General features: G+C 40.9%; 1 protein-coding gene across 1 annotated transcript in view; it reads right to left on the minus strand.

Annotated features, from left to right (window-relative positions):
- Positions 1–6,615: 6,615 nt before the first annotated feature.
- The window catches only part of PTEN (phosphatase and tensin homolog), a 49,336-nt gene continuing 33,846 nt past the window's right edge, over positions 6,616–22,105 (minus strand). The window contains exons 7-9 of the mRNA XM_048069192.2: positions 21,528–21,694; positions 11,120–11,344; positions 6,616–10,125 (exon numbers count right to left, since the gene is read on the minus strand). Coding sequence (XP_047925149.1) covers positions 9,940–10,125; positions 11,120–11,344; positions 21,528–21,694 — 578 coding nt within the window. The 3' untranslated portion in view covers positions 6,616–9,939. The remainder of the gene's footprint in view (positions 10,126–11,119; positions 11,345–21,527; positions 21,695–22,105) is intronic.

Below are 22,105 nucleotides of genomic sequence, written 5' to 3' on the forward strand. Positions count from 1 at the left end.
AGGTTGCTGCCACTGGTATGTCAAACAATACTTTGGGCATCTTACTGCTGACAGATAATTTGATTTTGGCCTGCTCTGCCTGCTTCTTTACCCAGCTGGAGTGGCTGCTGTATTTCCTACCACTGTCTCAAGGATTACTGGTCAGCTCTTTTCTCCTAGTAATGACTTATGCTGTATTTTCTGTAATCACTCCTCTTTGTTCTTCTCTTTGTCACATTGACACCTTTCAGCAGGTTATTCCTTCCTCCTGTTGCAAAATCTCTTACAGCCACTCCAGCACTTTCAACTATCTCCCCAAAGAAATCATAAATTAGTAATTACAAACCTTTTCCTAGCTTTCCTATCTTGCTTCCTCTTTCCATGTATAAAACAGAGCAGGCCTCTTTTTTTTTTTTTTTTTTTTTTAACTATTACTTACCTCAAAGACTGGGCTGACTACATTGCCATCCCTCATGGTGAAAAGAACAAAACTTTCTCTCCAGCCAAAGAGATGCAACTCATCTTAATTGAAAAACTTGATGATTAAACACTAAATTTAATGCCAGACAATTGTCAAGCTTCTCCCATTCACATGATTTTAGCTCTCAGACAACCTCCTCCTCTCCTGATTGTGCTGTTACACAGATTTTCTGCCCTAGCATCTAGATGAAAGTGCAATTACTGGTAAGGGGTACCTAACAGCTCTCAGAACGCTCTCTTATGCTTACTAGATCCCAAACTAATTTCCTTACCCAGGCACACTGCTTTACACAGCCCCTCTCTGGCAAACAGGAGCAGCTCTAGGGCACATCCATCTCCCTGTGCTGCTTCTTCCAACTTCCTTGGCAAGACCCATTGGCGAGTACTGAGCAAAATAAGCACTGTGGGGAACACGTCTGCACAAGACTGCATCCACCCATCCATCTCCTGTTGCAAAATGCATCAAAGCCTTAAGAAAAGAGTCTCACCTCCTCGGAGGAGCCTGGAGTCATGCTCTTGCACTGCTCTGAACCTAGATAATCCAAATTTCTTACTCCAGAGTTTATTCACAGAGGAAAGGATAAACATGTAACATAAGACCCTGACCATTGTGGCTTTTGCCTGGACATGCTAAACCCGGGAGTTTTTTCTTCCTTTGCTCAAGAGCTTTGCTTTCTCGATCAAAGCTAAACCTACAACAGATGTAACAACCCAGAAGTGATTCCTCAGTTGCTGAACCCATTTCCATTGCAGGCGATTGTGAAAGACATCTGGTTTAGCAGGAAAGCTAAAACATCGACTTAATCTGACAGCAACTGCTACCCATTTCTCCAGCCCATGCCCAGTCACCTGCACTACAGTCAGCACACCATGGAAGGGACACAGGAGGGACTAGGATCAACAGCACAGCTGGTGGACATCCAGCAGTAGGTTCTTGCTAGACACAAGTGTCCCACGATCCTAGAAAGGGGTCAATCCTGTGCGACAAATAGCAGCCCCTCCCAGGGGTCTATACCCATCTGACCAGAGAACTCTCCTCAATACAAGATCTATTCAATATTTGGAACACAATATTTGCTATGAGGGCAGGGGAGAAGAGATGACAGAGAGGAAAAAATCTCCATCCTCAGAGATTATCACAACTCAGCAAGACAAAGTCTAATGCCCTGATCGAGTAAAAGGACATTAATCCCACTCCAAGCAGGAGGTTGAACTACAGAACACAGCAGAACGTAAGGAATGTTTCCATGTGCTTTGAAAATAGCATCTGCAGGATTGCTGCATTCTCCTTGAGAGCACTGCACATCCCGCTTCCAGCTGTGACCATCCTCAGCGTTTCACAAGGCAGAAAACCCTCTGGAGGCCAACAGCTTAACTAGAACCTCAACCTTGTCTCTGACAGTCAAGTTGTGCCATGCAATGCACACAACCTGAGTGAGCAGCCTCAGCCAGGCTCATGACCATAGGCTGGGGCTTTCAGCAAAGACACAAACTAGTGCAGGTCCTGACTGCTCGCTGTGCTGCAATCTTGCCATTGTCCACAGGAAATACAGAGGAGCCAGGCAAATTAACTGCAGAGAATCAGATCTCATTGACAGTGGCCAGCAGCCCCAGCTTCAGTCCTTCCCAGCAAAGCAGTGAGGATCTGCTTCTCCCTGCTTGGCTGACACAGCGCCTTGGCACTGCAGGGCAATAGTAACAACAAACTGGCATGAAGCAGTCCATACTTCTACCACCAGCATCGAATTATCTTCCACAGATACGCTGCCAAAGTAAAGATTTCTATAGGATAAAACCCTACTCACTTGATAAGTTTGACAAGTCCTATATTATTGCCCTACAAAAAGATCTCCAGATCTCATCCTCCTGGATCAGAAGTTTGCCAGATGGAGCTGCAGAGTTGAGAGCAAAGCTTGTTCCTTGCGGCACCTTCCTTCCATGCTTCAACCCTCAAGGGAATTAAGGACATCTCCTGGAGTGCTGCTGCCCAGACCCAACAAGAAAAGGACTCGTGGACTTCATCCGTCGGTGCCCCACATTTGCCTGCTTCAAGGAAGGAGGAATCAGGAGTCAAGACGCTGACAACCACCAAACAGCCATCAGAGGGAACAGAGACCTCAGATGGACTCAGTAGTCCGCTCACTAAATTAAAGGAAAGTGGGAGTCAGAGGGACAGTTGGGAGCACCTGGTTTCCTACAGTCTCAACACGCTGCCTCCAGCACAAGGAGCGAAAGTGAAGGAGAAGCAGCAAGGATGGTAAAATCCCGTGACAAAACCATTGCAGGGTGCATCATGCTCACGGGGGAGTGAGGGTGGGGAGCTGGCAGAGCCACCTTGGGGTCCAGGACCAGCACTGGCCAGGAGCTGTGCTGATTGCTAAGGACTGAATAATGAAGCAATAAAGCAGTTGCACCAAACTTGCAGAAAGCAACCTGCATGGCGCCAGGTGTACAGGTACGCACTACATGCTTAATGGGAGAGGAGGGCATCATCCTGGAGAGACATTGTAAGAAGCAAATTTCCAGGTTCATAAAGCAGGGTACAAGGCATGACCTTGTTCTTGGACAAAACTTTTCATTCCTTTCTATACACAAGAGCAAAGCTGAGAGCCAGCAGAATGGACAACTCCCTGGAGTTTGCATAATCCCAGCCTGGCAGAACCTCCCTCCTCTACTACTTCTTCGTATTACTCAGTATTTCTTGGTTCAGCATTTCCCATCTGTTTTCAGCCCTTTCCTCTTCCAGTGGAACTGCGGTTCATCCAGGGTGTCATTAGGCCCTCAGCCCTCTCCAGCTGTTGCAGCTCCGTTCTCCCCAATTGCCCAGCCATAAGTCTGATCTGAACAATAGCGAACCTTAAGACAGTGAAAAATCATGGACCAGAGCTACTCTACTTGACCTGTGTATCAGGATTTATGGAAACCTGACGAAAAAGGCATGCCTCTCCTAAATACTAATATTCAGAGAACACAAGTAATTCTCCCTTTTGCTTGTGAATGGATGCTACTAGTCTATTTGCACTGCGCTTTGTGATCTTTACACCGGCTCTTCACCCTCCTCCCATGCAAATGACAAGGTTTCCCAAAGCTGGTTGCAATCCTTCCAACAGTCTAAAGCTGTGAGCCATCCTGTTTCTACAGTTCCAAGCACCTTTAAGCAGACGATGCCCAAGCCAACCTCTCAAATTCATCTCCCTTTTAAACTCAACCCTCCAGATGCCTGACATTTCTCATCAGCTGTTTTATACCATTGTCACAAAAACTCAGCAAATCTTTCTAAATGGCCCCACCACCCTTCTTTCACAAGGTCTATGCCTCCACCCACAGGGTTTCTCTCTCCCATTACCAAATCCTGCCCTACATCGAAGACCAATTCCTTATCCTTGAAACTGGATTTCCATTGAAAATGTTCATTCATGCATGCATTTCCGTTACAGAACCCTTCCCATTTTCTTCTGCCATTTTCCTTCTAATGCACAAAGGTAATGGAGGAAGGGACACCCTGGATATGTGTCCAGATTTCCTGATCCACTATTCCTCATGTGCTTTCAGCCCCTTCATCTTCCAAGCCCCACTTAATCCTGATACTATTACCAGTTCATTGAAGGCCAAAAAAAGCAGAGCCTATTTAAGCGGACTGAATTATACAAGTGGTATTTTAAAGTACAAACTTCAGCCTCTAAAACATCAGCTTCTATCAACTTAAATTATTACATGAACAGGCTCTGAAGATGGAAAAAGATTTCCTGTGAAGGCACAGCATCACCTCTTTCAACCAGAATTAAGCTGTGGGATGCAAGACAAGTTATTAAACACAAGAAGTGTCCTCAAAAAATAAAGTGGTAAAAACCCTTTTTTACTTTGCCATAAATACAAGCCATGTGGAAACATTTGCAGCTGGAAAACATAGCCTAGCAGTTAATTAGTGATTTTTTTGTGTGCGTGCAGGTTGCTTAAACGAACTCAAGTATGTGCGCCCATTATTCACATTAGGCTACATAAACACAAGCAGGTTCATATAGTGCATCAGTAGCTCACTGAGCCAAAATGAGTTTGCTGAACTTTCACAATCCTGACATTTTCAAGCTATTTTTTTTAAAAAAGGCAACCTAAAAGCATGCCTTCAGACTAAAGTTTCTAATACAAAAAATAATAGCAACAAAAAAGAAATGAGAAACAGACTAAAAAGAATTACCTGCCCTATATTGCAAAGTTACCAGTAGCTAAAATTTGGAGGCACACACAAAAAAAAAAAAAGGCAGAAAACAAGAAAAACATAGAAGAAAATGAAACATTGTAAAAAAGAGAGCAGCCAGGAAAAGTCTAAAAGCACAGGGCACAGGAGATGCCAAGAAGGGAAAAAAAAAAAAGGTATGGTTTTTCTGGGTTTTTAATAAAGGATGCTCTTGTCTGCCTAGCACAAGATACTTTCAACTGCACAAATCACAGAATCATAGAATCATCTATGCTGGAAAAGAGAACCAGAGTTACCAAGGCAGAGGTGGAAAGAGGGGGTTCTCAGCAGCACCTCACCTTACGGAACCCGCTTAGTTGAACATAGAAACATCATCACTAGCATATATCATCGCTCATTTCATAACCAAAATGCCAACCAACTAAAAAAAAAAGTGAAAAAAGTGCTTTAAAAGAGCCTGCTACCAATGTAACTCATTCTTAAAAATAGGCTGATTTATAACTCTGGCTACGGGTGTTTTTTTGTTTTAAAAAAAATCCAATTAATTTTTAATAAACACTTCACTACTGTCTAAAAGGAGATCTGCATAAACTGCATTGCCATTTGCTGCTGTGACCAGAGGTAACAAAGGCTCATCAAACCACCAGCTTTTAGCCATTGGTTAAGTATCAGCACATGCACCTTCTAGCATCAACAGGACGAGTATAAATTGAATGTTCTATCCACATCTCAACAGTACTTTTCACCAGTCTTCATACTAGAATTCCTTTGCAAATACATCTACATATTTAAAGAAGCTACTCGACATATTGAACATTGTCCAGACTACTTTCCTGAAAGCTTCCCATCCTTCCTTTCCACATCCTCCTATTCTATTTCCATTTTCTGGGTGACAAATAAGCTTACCCAAGAAACAAATGTGTATTAACAGACTGGGTAACAATGCTTGCTGTTTTACTAAAACGGTGTGAAATCCTTGTGTCATTCATGGGAAAGGGCCAGGTACAGCTGGCAATACCTCCACCCCGCATAAAGCACCAAAAATACTTCCCACTTCTCTCACCGCCAAAGAGCAGAGATCATCATGGCACCAAACATCTAATGGATACTTTTTGGGAGATGCTCAGCCAGGCTTAACACAGGGTGGACACTGAAACCAGCAGGAAGGAAGTAGGAATAACAAAAGATACCTAAGTTAACTCTGAGTCCTATTTCTCTCAATAGAGTCCTGCTAAACAATCCCAAGCACCTCCTGAGTGCTCACAAGGTGCTAAGCAGACTCTGGTTCCTCACCACCTCTCCATGACCACTGGAGATGCAGAGGCTGGCCACCGAGCTATCGCTCTGCTCTTCCCAGAGGCTGACAGGGTAACCTTAACACCAATGGAAAAGGAACATGCATTTCTTAAATTTAGGGCTGAAAGCCTAGTTTGAAAACAGATGAGCAGCAAGAAATACAAAAACACAAACTCGTACTTCATGTGCATAGAGCAGGGCTATTCCACTGGGGAAAATGCATCTCAATGCCAACTTAAAGCTACCGCAGTTCTGAGATTGCCCAGGAAAACACTTCTGACTTGACTCATTTCATTTTGCTGGGAATGCACCGATTAACGTTAAGAATAAGGTAATGTACATTTTATACCGTTCTCTTGGAGACTAAAAATGATTTAGTTCCCCAGGAAAGCAGTCCTGCACCTCACCGTGACTACATCATGGTAAAGAAACGGTTTTGAGAGGTCAGTGCATGCAATCCGCACTTCCAGTGTCTACAATTCTTTGAAGGTCCTGAATATAAAAGGGTTTTAAGCCACAGTTGACTTAAAACCCCTTTACACACAAGGAGCTCCTCTTAGAAGCAACCTTTGCTCTAACAATCATGCTGAAAATCGCATCGCTTACAAGCAAAATATTATCTGAACATTTCACACTCAAAATACTTCAATAAAACACCCACACAGTGACAAGAATGAGACTTTAATCAGTTTTAAGTGGAGTTTTAACACTAAGAGATAAAGGGTTGTTAAACACAATAACAAACGGACATCTGATTTGTATGAGGCATTATCCTGTACATGTCATACTTTGTTTTTGTGTATTCTCAGTGCATAGCATTACACACAGAGCCACTGTTGCACAGCACAATAGTATTTGAAGAGGCTGAATCAGAGTAAGGCTGCTTAACAGACTGATTTTTTTCTTTTAGTATCTATATATATATATGCTATATGAAAACAGACTGAAAATTTGAACCGGCAGAGAAAGGCAGCTCTGCCAAACACTGCAGTTGGAGCCCCTTTTAGTGCACAGTTCCACCCCATCCATCTGCATGCATGACACTTTCTAACAGTATTTAAAAGGTAAACGAGGCACTTCGTGGCAACCACAGGCATCGTTAACATATTGCACACATTTGCTATGACTAAACATGGAACTTGCACACTAGCATCCTATTTTTCTTTTTCTTTGAAAGCTGAAACATCTGATGCTGCATGTAAACTCCAGTTTACCATGTGTGCCACAGGAATGAATCCGGATGCTATTCATACAACCGCCCTTTAATAGCTGTGGCAAATATTTTGAGTGGGGCTACCAATGACCAGGGATGCTACAGGGCCTAACAGTAAGCTCTTACAGAAGTGATGCCTTCAAGTAGTTTCAGACATGTAAGCTGTTGCACATCCAAAAGTTTAAGCATACAGTCCAGAAACTCAAGGAGAGATTACCTACAGAATGCGTTTCAAGCTAATTATGAATACTGTCATAAATAAAGTTTTAATAAGGACTCAAAAACCTTTCAGTCATAGTAATTCTTGTCAACTTCTATGGGGGTGGTAACTGAAATAAAGTATAGGAGAGTATGTATAATATATATTTATATATATAATATATATATATAATGCCATTTTTCCATTTCCAATGACTACACCATAAAATGTAAGCAAGGCTTCTCAAAACATCGAAACATTCAAAATCAAAACCCTCATTCCAACCTTCACATTCCAAAGGAAAAATAACAGTGCAAAAGCCCATCGTGTCATTATTTCCAATCCAGCTCTCAGTGTTACATACTGGAATCACACCAATCCAATTTTGTTATCATGAGCTCAAGAGTGGGACACACAAGTGTCAATATCCGAGTACTTTTAAAGCATGAACAGGTTTGTTTATTAGCCAACGCAACTTTTTTCAACTGTTAAAAACAAAGTGAAACATGATTGAAAGGGTAATAATTAAATGTCATGTCCCAAGGTAACCACCTCCTGCTCGTCAAAAACAATGAGAATAATAAGCACTGGAACCAGCAATTTTGATCCAGTAAGATACCATAGTCTAATTAGACCTCTAAGTCAGAAGATACCGATCAGTTTTGTTAGAATCATGAATCTGATGAGCAAAGTTGACCAACAGATACCAAAAAAGCACTTTATACCTTCCTTTACCCAAGAGTGAGTCCTGCCTTGTCACATTCAAATTCTTACCATTAATGCTGCTGTACAGGGCCCTTATGGATTCCATACACGGTTGTCATCTAGGCGAGAACACAGCTAATGAACTTTGACATCAGCACCAGTAATTTAATTGAAAAGGTATAAATTTGGGGACAGCAATTCATGGCATACTTTAGAGTGAATGATTTTTGTCAGCTTCTTCACATTTATATTACAACAGTAGTTGTACTCTGTTAAGTCACCTGCAGTCTGGGCATGTCAATTTTATACTGAAAGTAAATCTCAAGCCCTACTCCTGGCTACATCCCTATGAACAAATAATACAACACTGCCAGCTTAGAAATCTAATTTGTTTTGATTTGTGCTTTTTAATGGCAATCAATGTAGTTGACTTGTGTTTTTTTTAATGACAAACAATATATTTGGGGCAAGTTCTGCTTTTCAAAATATGTGTATTCATGTATGTGCAGTGTTGAGAATTCACGGCAACACTAGTCTCCTCTGTAATGTCTTTTTTTTAAAAACATCGTAAGTACTGAGTATTCAAGTAAAATTCCCCAACAGTTAATGACATTTTTAGAAAAGTGTGCAAAACTGCAAAACTCATTGTAATAGAATGTGTAAGGTCAAAGGGGTGGAACAGCTGACTGAGGTTTGATTGAATAAATGCATCATAAATCTTAAAAACAAACACTAACCTGAAGAATCTCCAATTGAAATTTCCTGTGCACCACTACAAAATATTTTATATTAATGAGAAAATAGCTTGCAAGGCAGCACATGAAGTATTCACAGCAGGAATATGATTGAAAAACTAATAACATAAATGTAAGGTGTTGACTGATGTATGTACTAATAGCATCTGACTTTTAGCACTGGCCTTGATTACACAGGAGATGGAGCAGCCATTACAATTCAGAAAAAGAACAATTAATAAATCATTGTCAAATTTTCTAACAATTTGTTTCAAGCCCATATTTTAGTTGATAGCCTCCACATTTGTATGGTTAAGTCATTGTTGCTGTGTTTCCTTTCTGTGACCCCAATAATTTTTCTCCCTTCATTTGTGGGTCTTTAGGATGTTGTAAAGGTTCATTCCTGTACCCCTATACAGAATCACTCCTTCTAGCTGCCTTTTCTAGCACCATTACACTTAAAAAAATAAAATGCACAAACAACAAGCAGTGACAGCGGCGACTCTTCAATTGTCCAGGATGAATTACGGTAGCATGCTAAAGAAAGGTGCATGTAAATAGCCGGATATGGTACACAGGCCAAGCTCCAGCAGACTATATTCCTTTCTGAGCATTACTTTCCATCCCCCATCCAAAATACATGCATTAGAATGTAGTAAAACCTTCTAGAAACATCTCTCAGCCAACTGCAGACTTTTCTGTTGCCACATAAGTGCAAAAAAAGGGGCAGGATGTGAACCTGTATAATCGTGTTTTTTCAAAACTTCGTTTGGTGACAGAACACAAAAGGAAAAATTCCTACGTATACACATTAAGTCTGTCTCCACTTTTATAAAACTGGAATAAAATGGGAAAGTGCCATCTTTATAGTTCCTAATTGAAGTTTTAATGTCCTTTTGACACAAAAAGGTATATACATATCAGAGCTACGTAACCTTTTTTATTCAACTGGACAAGTGTCAAACCCTGTAGATTTATAGGGCAAAACAAGATTGGTCAGGAAAGAATTGTTCCTATAATTGGTAATCTGACACTATGTCCTATTGCCATTTAAAAAGGTCCTTTTTTCAGTTTATTCAAGTTTGTCACTCTTCATGGTTTGTTTTTTTTTTTTTTTTATCTCCGATAAAAAAAATATTCAGACTTTTGTAATCTGCGTATGCTGATCTTCATCAAAAGGTTCATTCTCTGGATCAGAGTCAGTGGTGTCAGAGTATCTATAATGATCAGGTTCATTGTCACTAACATCTGGTGTTACAGAAGTTGAACTGCTAGCCTCTGGATTTGATGGCTCTTCTACTGTTTTTGTGAAAAATAGCTTCACCTGGGAAAGGAAAAAACAACAATTTAAAAAGGGAACCTGAACTTTAACAGAGCACAGGTAACAAGTGAAATTTGGAACAGCATGGCTCCTGTCACTACACTGAATCACACAAGTGCTCCTCTCCCTAATCTGGAAACAAAGAAAGAACAATCTCTTAGAATGGTAGCCAGCCTCCCAGTACCACTCCTAACAAAATAAAGAACAACTGGCAATACAGCAGTTTTTTTTCAAGCCCAGCTGGAAGAGTTCTGCACCAACTATTTGTGCTCTTGAGTTATAGCAGCTGGACATACCACTGCAGTGGGCCATGCCACACTAAGCTTTTTGTCCTACCTTCTGGACCTTTGATAGCACAAAGATTTTAATAAGAGTGCACAGGAATGAATAAAATACTTTTTCAACACTATAACCAGTGACTTTTTTTAGTTAAAGTCTGATCCATGCAGCATTCAGGTAACTATGATCATTACCTTCATATAAGTACTACTTATATTTTATAAGCAAGCCAGACAACATCAGATTTCTTTAAAATGCTCTTCTCATTTTGCAACAGTGTTGGCAATGGTTCACACTCCTCAAAGCTAAACTCAGGTTAGGTTATAAAGTATTCTCATGAAGCCGGCACCTCTGTAAATCAACTCAGGAACTACATGTAGCTAATGACAATGCAGCAGGTACAGGAAAGACTGCTGCCTGGGTCTCTGGGTTTCTTACTACTCATCTCTAACAGGTTAAATAAATACCTAAAAAAAAAAAAAAGGCAGCATTTTCTCCCAGTCTCTCACCAGCTATGCACAAAAAACTTATACCTTCTATTGACTTCCTTGAAAATTAGATAAATTTTAAAACCTAGAACTTTTGCAAAATAGTGGCAAACCCACACATTACATTTCTACAGACAGCAGTTTAAAACGGTTCCTCCATAAGGCAAGACAAACAAATGAGACAACTTCATGCAGCTTTTCAGCTTTGTTTACATTAAATATATACTGACCTTGAAGTTTGGAGAGAAATATCTGTTGGCTTTGTCTTTATTTGCTTTGTCTAGATCATTTTTTGTTAATGTAAGGATTAAATATTCCTTATCATTATCTGAGCGCTCTGTACTGAAAATACCATCAAGTTCCTGATCTGCAACTAGACTTCCATTTTCTACTTTGTCTGAATTTTCATCCAGTCCTATGAAGAATGTATTTACCCAAAAGTGAAACATTTTGTCCTAGGGAAGGAAAAACACAAAAAACAAGCTTGCTTTAATATTCTCCAGCAGCATATTAATTTGACTAATATCATCAACTGGTCAAAAACAAATCAGTAATATCAAACGAAACTTGTTTGGACAACAGTACATCATTGGTTACATTGCATGCAAAGACATTTTCACCAGTTCTCCTAGACAATATGCAAAACTCTGCATTAAACTAAATGTTAACCAATTCAGCTTTTAGAAGTGACTCCTTATAAAAGGCAGTTTTAAAAACAATCATACCTACAAAAAAAAAAGCAGATGATAATTAAACAAGTGTTAAACCTCCAATCACAAGGCACAAAGACATTTTCTTGCTCATACTTTGGCCAAGATATAGCCAAACTTAATAGTCAACCTGTGCAAACCAGCATAGGTGAGTAACATCAATAGAGAACAACCTATTCCACCACCAGCTTCCTTCATAACTATATTTTTCTTTATTTTTATATAGAATAGTTGAGATTGAGCAAAGACACCCTACAATACAGAGCTCCTACAGTGTATTCATTATGGCTTTATGGAGATGGTTTGTAACAGTCAGATGCTTGCTGTCCAGTGCTAAGAGCAGTAAGACTCTGAAAGGGGCTGTTCTTCTACACAAAAGGAAATCTTTAATTAGAAGATTAGGTATTGACAGTGTAAGTGTATTGTCCTTAAGCAGAACTTGATAGATGACCATCAACAGTTATCTGGAAAGGCACATGTTAGATTATCCACTGTAACACTGCAACAGGTATCTATGTACAAAGAGGCAAAATACAAATGTACCAGTGATTTTAAAAAGGCACTGGAGAACTAACTAGCTGATACCAGCCAGTACGTTATATCCATCGTTATGACCAGCAGGGCTGTTGTGCCTGTCTCCGTATATGCTACAGAACCTGCAGAAATGTTCTGCTCTGGGCTAGACAACCCCTGAAAATACATCCAGGAACTTCACCTTTACACTCTCAGCTGTAGGATAGCTCTGAATGCTCTTGTACTACTTTTGTCAGTCAAATGTAGATGTTTCCACAATCAGATACCATTAATAGGCTGGTTCTGACTAGCACAGTAAGCACTTCTCTATGTGAAGCCCTGAGCTACGTTTAGTTCCTCTTCACAAATGGAACCTTCTATTTTACTCTGCTTTGAATTTTAAGGCAAAAGATCCAAAATGCAAATAGCCAGCCTTCCCACAATAGCCAAAATTTCTGCACTTCTGTTAAAGGTGGTGGGACATGAGTAGGGGACGGGAAAAAAAAAAAGAGATAGCACATACCAGAATCTAAAGTATTTTTGATGGTATACAGGAATAGAACAAGAAGCAATTCTTTCTAAGCTACTTCACATGTTTAGTTTACTGGAGAGATCTAATTCTGATTTCTTACAGGAAAACTGAGGTCCTGTCCAGTCTTCCCTGCTAGACACCTTTGCTGGAAAGTGGAGGGGCATCAGAGGTGACACAGAAGGGATTCTAGTGCACATCATATGAGCATGCTTCCCAGATGAAAGCAACTGGGCACCAGCAAATCATCACATCTTCCTGGGGCACTGGGAAGAGCTGCTGCTTTTCCTATACTCTTCTTCCTCACAAACTAATAAAAACGTGTAAGCGCACAAACACTGGGAATTCAAAGGTGTCTGATGAAACAACTATCTGCCTTCCCCACCGAAGTCCAGTAGCCCCATTTTCAGTACTTTAGGGTAAGACATACAAAAAAAGTTTCCAGCTAGTAAGTGCTTCTATAAGGCACCTATGAGATACCCCAAACCTTTAAGGAAGTGAAGGGGGAAAGGTAAAAGTTGAGTATGTCAGCCAGAAACACTTGTAGTTAAGCAATTATCCACTTTGACACACCATTACCTAACCTACCAGACTAACATGCTATGATTACAGTTGTCTTGGGAGGCTGATAGATGTTTGCCACTAACACCAAGTCCCTTCCAGTCATGTCATCATCTATTATGAAGTCTTGTTGGAGCCCATCCATTCGACACAGCAATCAGCAGGTTCTTGACAGGCCCAACCTGTTCAGACACTTAGCACCCTCTTCTTCACTAATGCCACCTCATATACAGTCTTAAAAACATCCACCCTGGGATCTGGAAGTAGAAGACAAATGTCCTGGGAAACAGGGTTTGTACTCCTCACAATGCCTGATGAAGAAAGTGGCAGTAGGCAAAATCCTCATGAAGTCTTCAGGATATGGATTGGTCCATATTCCTCCTGGGTTCTGAAGATGAATCCCCCAGAAGATACATAGTCATCCAAGGAGATGACCACTCCTGCTCAAACCAAAAGACCAGTTCAGGTCAAAACAGAAAGATCAAGGACATCAGCCCTCCAGCTGCAAAACAGGAAGGACTGGAAGTCCAGGTTCTGTGATACAAAGTAGGAGAAGACAAGCCTGTGGCTGATGTTTCCAGCAGCTCTGTAAGCAATGGACATACCACCTGCAGCCTCATTTCTGATGAAGAGGTTGTAACTCCAGAGAAGATACAAAGAAAGTGCATTTCCACGCCCTGACCAGAGTTAAAGGAGATCCCACCTCTTGTAGGTGGGTGATGGTAGTACTGGCATCATCCTTCAGAACCACACTGCAAAAGCAGCAATGTACTTCAGTGCTGGTCCTCAATGCTGCACCACCCTTCCAGCGAGGTCAGCAGAGGAGAGGATGAAGCTGATGACACTGCAGCCGATGAATGGAAAAAAATAGAAAATGGCTTATACCTACAGCGCTGAAGCAGCTTTGGAGGAAAACAGTGCCAAAGCAAACAAGGTCACTGGATGCAAACAAATGCTGGCAGAGGCAGAAGGCATGGTCTTGTCATGTCTCAATTTTAAGCTTGATCAGGTAGAGCAGAACCAGAAAAAATTATTTGGTATATAAAAGCCAACCTGAACAAGCAACTGCAGGGACTCAGCCCTACTGATACAGCCTGGAGAAGACAAGACAAACTTCTCAACAGGTATCTTTTACTCTGTCTCCTTTGGGTAAATTTGCAGAGGTCTTCAGGGGCAGAAACGAAACTATAACTTCACTGAGCTGGTTATTTACCTTTGTATCTCCCTCCAGCTTTTTAAACCATCAAGTTATTCTCCTTCCTTCCCTGCCACACTAACTAAATTAGCTTAATAAAATAAGTTCATGGGTACTAGAACATTGCATAGCCATTCAAACTGAGGGAAGACTTGATCAGGCATTTGGGAATTAGCTCTTAAGGCTGATAACTGCCACCGTTTCACTGGAAAGCAAAACCCATTACTCAAAGTGAGGATTCAGTCAGCTTCAGCTAAAGTGGCAAGCTCCAAGATATTTCATACAAGACCATGAAGAAAATTGACATAGTATGGACCAAAGAGAGGGATTTTAAAAAAATAAAGCATGAACAGAATTTGGGCTTTATATACCAAATACAAGTATTAGAACAAGTGCTCACAGGACTACTATTTAAAAAGGAGGCTTCTGAAAAAGAGTATTAGCTAGTTGTTTTGTTGTTGTTTTTGTTTTGTGTGTTGTTGTGTGGTTTGTTTTTTTTTTTTTTAATGTATTTTGCTTCACTTCTAGTTACATCACAGGAATTTGCCTTAAAAATCACAGATATATTTCTTCCCATAACTAAGTATGCATCATAAAATCTACAATGAAGTATCAGACACCTGGGTCAAAAGCTGATTTAATCACAATATTCTGACATACAATCCTCTGATATGTAGTACATATAACCCCTAACTTCCTTGTGTAGTTTCTCAGTTCTCAGGCTGAAAGAAAAATATGCCTCACTCTAGAGTTAATATTTGCCTGTAACTGCAGACTGAGATCCAAACCCCAGATCATTTAAGCCATCATCCAGGGGTTCCCATATCCTCATGGGAGTTTCATTTTGCAGAGACACCAACAGGCACTTAATCACTTCGCAGCAACAGATAAGGATTTTGGAGATGCTATCCAGCAATCAGAAGATAGAGAACATGTTTCAAGCTGTTCCAGGCCAGCACTATGATGGAACCGATGAAACTTGTACCATTTTCAGACCATCTGTTGTCTTCCGACATTTTCAGAGAGTTCATTCTTCAATGTTTCCTAAGAGCAATTGCCCAAAGTTTTTTTTAACCACAGAATCACAGAACGGTTTGCACTGCAAGGGACCATAAAGATCATCTAATTCCATCTAATCGAGCTGTCAACTGCAAATCTTTGAGTGCGACCATCCAGCCAATTCCTCACCCACCACGTGGTCCGTCGATCAGATCCATGGCTCTCCAATGTAGGGACAAGGATATCACTGGGATAGTGTCAATGTTTTGCACAAATCCAGGTAGATGGTGTCAGTTGCTCTTCCCCTATTCACCAATTCTGTAACCCCACTGTAGAAGGCTACCGGATTTGCCAGGCACGATTTGCCTGTAGTGAAGTCATACTGGCTGTCATCAATCACCTCCTTATTTTCCATGTGCCTTAGCAGAGATTCCAGGAGGATCTGCTCCATGATCTTGCCAGGCACAGAGGTGAGACTGACTGGTCTGTAGTTCCACAGGTCTTCCTTTGTTCCCTTTTTAAAAATGGGGGTTGCGTTTCCCCTCTTCCAGTCAGTGAGAACTTCATCAGACCACCATGACTTCTCAAATATGATGGACAGTGGTGTAACAACTACATCCACCAGTTCCCTCAGGAACCATGGATGCATCACATCAGGTCCCATGGACCTGTGCACCTTCAGGTTCCTTAGATGGTCTCAAACCTAACCTTCTCCTGCAACAGGCAATTCATCATCATTCTCCCAGTGCCTGCCTTTGCCTTCTGGGGCCTGGGCCATCTGGCTGGAGCTCTTGCCGGTGAAGACAGAGGCAAAAAAAGTCACTGAGTACCTCAGCCTTCTCTATCCCAGGTAACTAGATTTCCTGTTTTGTTCCAGAGAGGGCTCACAATTTTCCAACCTTCCTTTTATCACTGATGTACCTATAGAAGCCTTTCTTGTTGTGCCTGATGTCCCTGGCCGAATTTAATTCTAATAGGGCTTTGGCTTTCCTAACCTGATCCCTGGCTGCTCATACAATGTCTCTGTATCCTTCCCAGGCTATCTGTCCTTGCTTCCACCTTCTGCAGGCCTCCTTTTCTCTTTGAGTTTGGACAGGAGCTTCTTGTTCATCCATGCAGGCCTCCTGGCATATTTGCCTGACTTCCTCTGTTGGGATGCATCACTCCTGAGCTTGCTGGAGGTGGCTCTCAAATATTAAAGCAGCTTTTTTGGGCTCCTCTTCCTCCCACGGTTTTTTTCAGGTGGCCTGTAGCAGACCCCCACTTTGATGTTCCCTGTCCTTGCCCTCCCTGTAATCCTGACCCATCAGCTCTCTGTCAGCTCCTCATCCATCCCCAGACAGAGCCCAAGGCACTGCAACCACTCACTGACAGAGAGGATGATGTCCCCTCCTCCCCTCCCCTGCCTCTTTCCTAAAGAGTCTGTATCCTTCCATGCTAACATTCCAAGTATAGGGGCCATCCCACCACATCACCATAATGCCAGTGAAGTCACAGCCCTGCAGGCATAAATACATCTCTAACTCCTCTTGTTTATTCCCCATGCTATGCGCGTTAGCATAGAGACATTTAAGTTTGGCTCCTGATAAAGTTGACTTACTGGCTGGAATTCCTTTGTGCTGCTCTTCAGGGGTTCTCCTGCTGACCCATGATCCTTCTCCAGGCTCTGGGCATCTATCGCTGACTCCAGCATCAAACTGGGAGGAACAGGATGGATTGAAGTTCCCCCCCCAGCAACTCCAGTTTAAAGCCCTCTTCACCAACTTGGCAATCCTATGACTGAAAACGCTCTTCCCCTTCTCTGACAGGTGGACCCCAGCAGACCAGGTTTCTCAACGCAAGTCCCATGGCCTAGGCAGACGAACCCGTATGTGGCACCAGTCCTGTAACCATCTGTTGATTTGCCACATTCGACTGGCCCTTTCAATCCCCCCCCCTTTGACTGGGAGGACTGATGAAAAAACTATCTGCACTCCTGATTCCCTAACTGCTGCTCCCAGGGCTCTGTAATCCCTCTTGGTACCCCTCAGAGTGCTCCTTACTGCATCACCGGTGCCCGCATGAAACAGCGGCAGCAAATAGTTCTCAGGCTGTAGGAGGCTTGGCAGTCTCTTGGTGACATCCCTGATACAAGCCCCCTGTAAGCAGCAGACTTCTCTGAAGAGTGGGTCAAGCTGGCAGATGGGCACTTTCGTACCCCTCAGAAGAGAGTTGCCTACTACTATCACCTGCTGCCTCTTCTTAGTTGCTCTGGTTGTCCCGCAGGGAGCAGATACTGCAGCCTTACTCAGCCACAACGCCCCCACACGGACCAGACTTCACATCTCCACTCAACAGACAAATGGCATGGCCAGCATCTAAAACAATGTTCTCACCACTGCTTACATTAGATTCAGGTTATAAACCAGTAATAACTTACAAAAACAAACAAAAAAAAGAAACCATGTCACTATTTCCCTTCCATCAATAAGGGAAGGGCTCCTAAAAAGGTCTCCTTTACCCCAAGGCTCTACAGGCAGGAAGACTAAGATCCTCTGTGTTATTTTTAAACATTCTCTTTGAACCAAATGGTATACAGATACTTTGAAATCCTTTAAAATTATCATGTCAACATCAATAACTGGAAACAAAAGGTTTCAGACAGGTACGTGGAAGCAAACCTTGACAGGCTACATCAGCAGCTTGAGATGGAAAAAGAGCCAAGCTATAGGTCAAGGGAACAAAACACACTCAAAAAAAAACAATTACTAACTTCTACCTATCAAAAATTCATACATAATAATTGTACTCAAGTCTTATACCATTTTTTTTCTCATATTAGCAAGCATACAGAATGAAAGGAAGTAACTACATCACTCTAAAAAAAAAAAATGGTCCAAAAATACAGAAAACAACTTTATTAAACAAGAAAAGACCAAAAGTTTTGAACTTACTAGCTGATGACAGGTAGTAGAGATTGTGAAAGAGCTGAAACAGGGCAACTCGTTCAAAGCAGTCACCCTCTTACCAAGATCTTCTCAGCAACACCAATAATCCTTTAGCTAAGGTCATCTCAGCAGACAATGAATTTGCTTAAGTTTTGCCGTTAAAAAAAGACAGGAAATATGACTGATTTAAATTTTACATTAAGCACTTAGCATTGCACCATCAAAGTCGCATGGCCACTCAAGCTTGTTTTGTTTCATGCTGAGTAATTTTCTCCAAGAAGAGCTTTATCAAAGTTGAGGAGCACTCTCCATACTAGAGCAATCTGCAGACAATGCTAGTGTTCTTTAGAGGACTATGAAATTTGGAAGTAAGTACACGAGTTGACCAGAATGCTTAAGCTGACAGCAGTTGTATCAAACACCAAGAGAGACCAAGCAGGAGGGCATAAAATACTCTATCTCCAGAGATGAGATACAGCCATTCTCCAGCCCAAGGTCCAGAATGGATCAAGAATTATGTAGTTAAATTTATGTCATTGGTTTCTTGATTAGGTTTGCTATGGAAAGCTAAAATGCTGACTGGTAGATATGTGATGACTTTAAATGTGTGCAAGAAAACTTGTTTAGCAACTACCTATAAATCTGCTAAGAAAAAACCTTGCAAGAAAAAGAACCAGTGATGGGCAACAGACTTGTAATTACAGCTTCCATAAACATGTCTGAGTAAGCCAGAATCTTTGAAAGATACAATACTGTCACTCCTATTAAACTACTCCTCATTGCTTAGGTGATCACTCCAGAGAGTAGTAAGTCTGTAATAAATCTCCACACCAGAAGGCCTTCTCTTTTTGGGTTTTGAGTAAAAACAATACACAGTCAACTTATCTAGAAAAGAAAAAGGCTTCACTACCTCTGATACAGAGGGGACTTCACAGACGTGAAACAGAGACAAGTGTTCAAATTTGTGCCAGGATAGGTTTTCTGCCACAAATATTCACCTTTGGCCTACTCTCGTCTTAGTCACTTTACATAACACAGTGTCACAGGGACCATGTGGAAGGACTATCCCCGCTGCCAAAGCAAACATCAGAGATGGAATATTTCACTAATTCTCAAAACGAAGAACTCGGCAGTGATTTCATAAAACAGACTAGGATGCTTACACCAGACAGACGCCCTGAATTTTTCTGCTCATTTACACTAGAGCTAGCAGAGGTGCTCTTATCAGAACTATTTAACACTATACACCTACTTTCTTTTGGCCTGAATTCTTACACAAGTTTGAGGGCATTTAAACATTATGTTCAACACATTTTTGAAGCAGATTATCACGGTGATTTCTTTACAGAAGACGTCTGTATGGAGAAAAGACCATTCCTATCTCAGGAAAGCTTGCAGATGTAGAAAGAACAGCTTTCACAATCTCAGCATTTCTTAGCTCCGGCTGTCCAAAAACACCGAGAAAAGGAGCACCTTCACACTATCTGTAATCCACAGACCTAGAATAGTGAAACCACAGCTGACACAACATTCTGAAATGAAGCTACAGCACAGTAATGTGCTTGCTACATTTCTGCAGACAATTCTATAAACTTTTCTGCTATATTCTTCTATATTCTTGAAGACTGAATTTATACTACAGAAGTCATATGTGATAATGAAGACATCTAGCTTATGCTGTCACTGGATCTCAGTGCTCTCTACAGAGGTAAAACAAATGCAGGAATATGATCTGGGTGCTACAGACCCAAGATCCAGCAGAACTATGTATTGGTGTTATGAAAGCTTACTTGGGGACTGGGAAACGCAGCACAATGCTTCCGATGAAGTCTGTTTGCAATCCATGTATTACTAAAGACAGTAAAGAAACCACAATTCCCAGTTCAGATAGAACAGAGACCAGATAAGACAGGACCTTGACTCAGATGTTTCGGTTTTGTTTCATCTCCTCCTTGTATTCCTCATATCTAGCCCACCGAACTAATCTGGGTGCTCCTTTCAAAACTTTCTCTTGTGCACTGAAGCTTTAAGCATCAATAATTTTAATGTCTAAAACGAGACATTCCAATTTGCCAAATACTTTGTTTTACAGTTCTATCTTGCACAGCTGCACTGAACAATTAAGACATCTGCTTAAACAAGCAGCAGAAGAAAATATTCCTATTAATAAACTGTTCAAACTTTTGCAGACAGCAGAAGAGGACATTTCTAGCTACTGAAAATTTACCATTACACTAGTTAACTGTACCTTGTAACTGAACAAACCCATGAACTAAATAGATGTGTAATACACATGCATGCTAATAGGTAGACCCTGTACACACAGTTACGAGGCTATCATCACTTATGTCGGTCTCCCAATCCACTCTAGTATTCTCTCTCTTTTTGTTTTGCCTGTACACAAGATTTGCTCAAAGAATGCTCTTAAGTTTTATAACTTAAACAGTAAACTATTCATAAAAATCAGATTTTTTTGTAGTAAATACGAAGTTAACCTTTAAATCAACAAGATTTCATCCCTACCCTTCCCTTTAGTAGACACAAACTAGTTCCACAAGCACCAGAATGAGACATTTATCTTTAAGAAGTCATCGATTTTGGTGCCATAGTAAGTTCCAGATTAATTTTTTCCCCACAACTGAGATACTGATAAAATCCTCAGTTCTGAGTGAATTCTCTAAACGTCTGATGTCAAGGCATTGCAGCTGAACAAAACACTGCAATATGAACTCAAGAGATGGCTGAATAGATTGCAGAGATATTTTCACAAAGTGCGTAGGAACTCAATTATCTCGAAACTTCAACCAAATTTGACAGATGGATAGAAATCAGCCAACAGCACACAGACAAGATCTTCTGTGCCTGCTAAAACCTTAAGAAAATTTAGTGAAGAAAACAGCTGGAGTTAACTTGCTCAGTATGCAAGTTTATTTTTAGAATGAGAATGTTTCTTCCTCAATTAGATTACTCACTACTACCCAAACTACTGCAATACATATCCAGCATAACTTTTATCCAACCTTTGTACTTAATTTCACTGACTTAAAATATCCAGCTTTCATTTTGTGGTAGATTCCCTACTTGGGAAAACTAGACACGAAAGAAATAAATACAGCGATTACACATCACTGAAAAACAGACAAAATCCTAGTCCTGCATCAGCATTGGTTCAACAACACCTTCCAGAAAAACAAGAAAACCAACCTTTTTCAACATCTTGTTCTGTTTGTGGAAAAACTCCACTTTGATATCACCGCATACCGGCAAAGGTTGAGGGAATTCAAAGTACATATACTTGTCTTCACGTCTTGAAGGTCCTGAAGCAGAGGTGAATATCTTTACCTTTAGCTGGTACACCACAAACTGAGGATCTGCATGGCAAAACAGAGTGTCACTTTGCAAGAAATGCCTTTAAGTGTTAAAAAAAAACAAAAAAACTAACAGAACCATAACCTACAGCACTTTGAAAGTTAAGTATTTGCTAAGAGTCAGGGCAATAAAAAACCTTACTGGATACCACTGGAAACAACAGATTTCCATACTTTGTAGCAATATTCTCAGGCAACCATAGGATTTGTGAAAAGTTGCTGTTTCTTTTTAATATATAACGACTACATATAGTAACTACTACTTGATTTTTCCCTGCACATTCCTTCTCATCTCTATACTACATGGATATAACTGAGGAGTTTTGTTCTCTTTTGTCTCATCTTCACATTGTAGAGTGGGCAGTCACGTCAGATCAAACTGATTTCTATTCTTACACAAACAGAACTGTTACA

Source organism: Anser cygnoides, chromosome 7 (genome assembly GCF_040182565.1).
Source record: "Anser cygnoides isolate HZ-2024a breed goose chromosome 7, Taihu_goose_T2T_genome, whole genome shotgun sequence".
In the NCBI taxonomy this organism is placed as follows: Eukaryota; Metazoa; Chordata; class Aves; order Anseriformes; family Anatidae; genus Anser; species Anser cygnoides.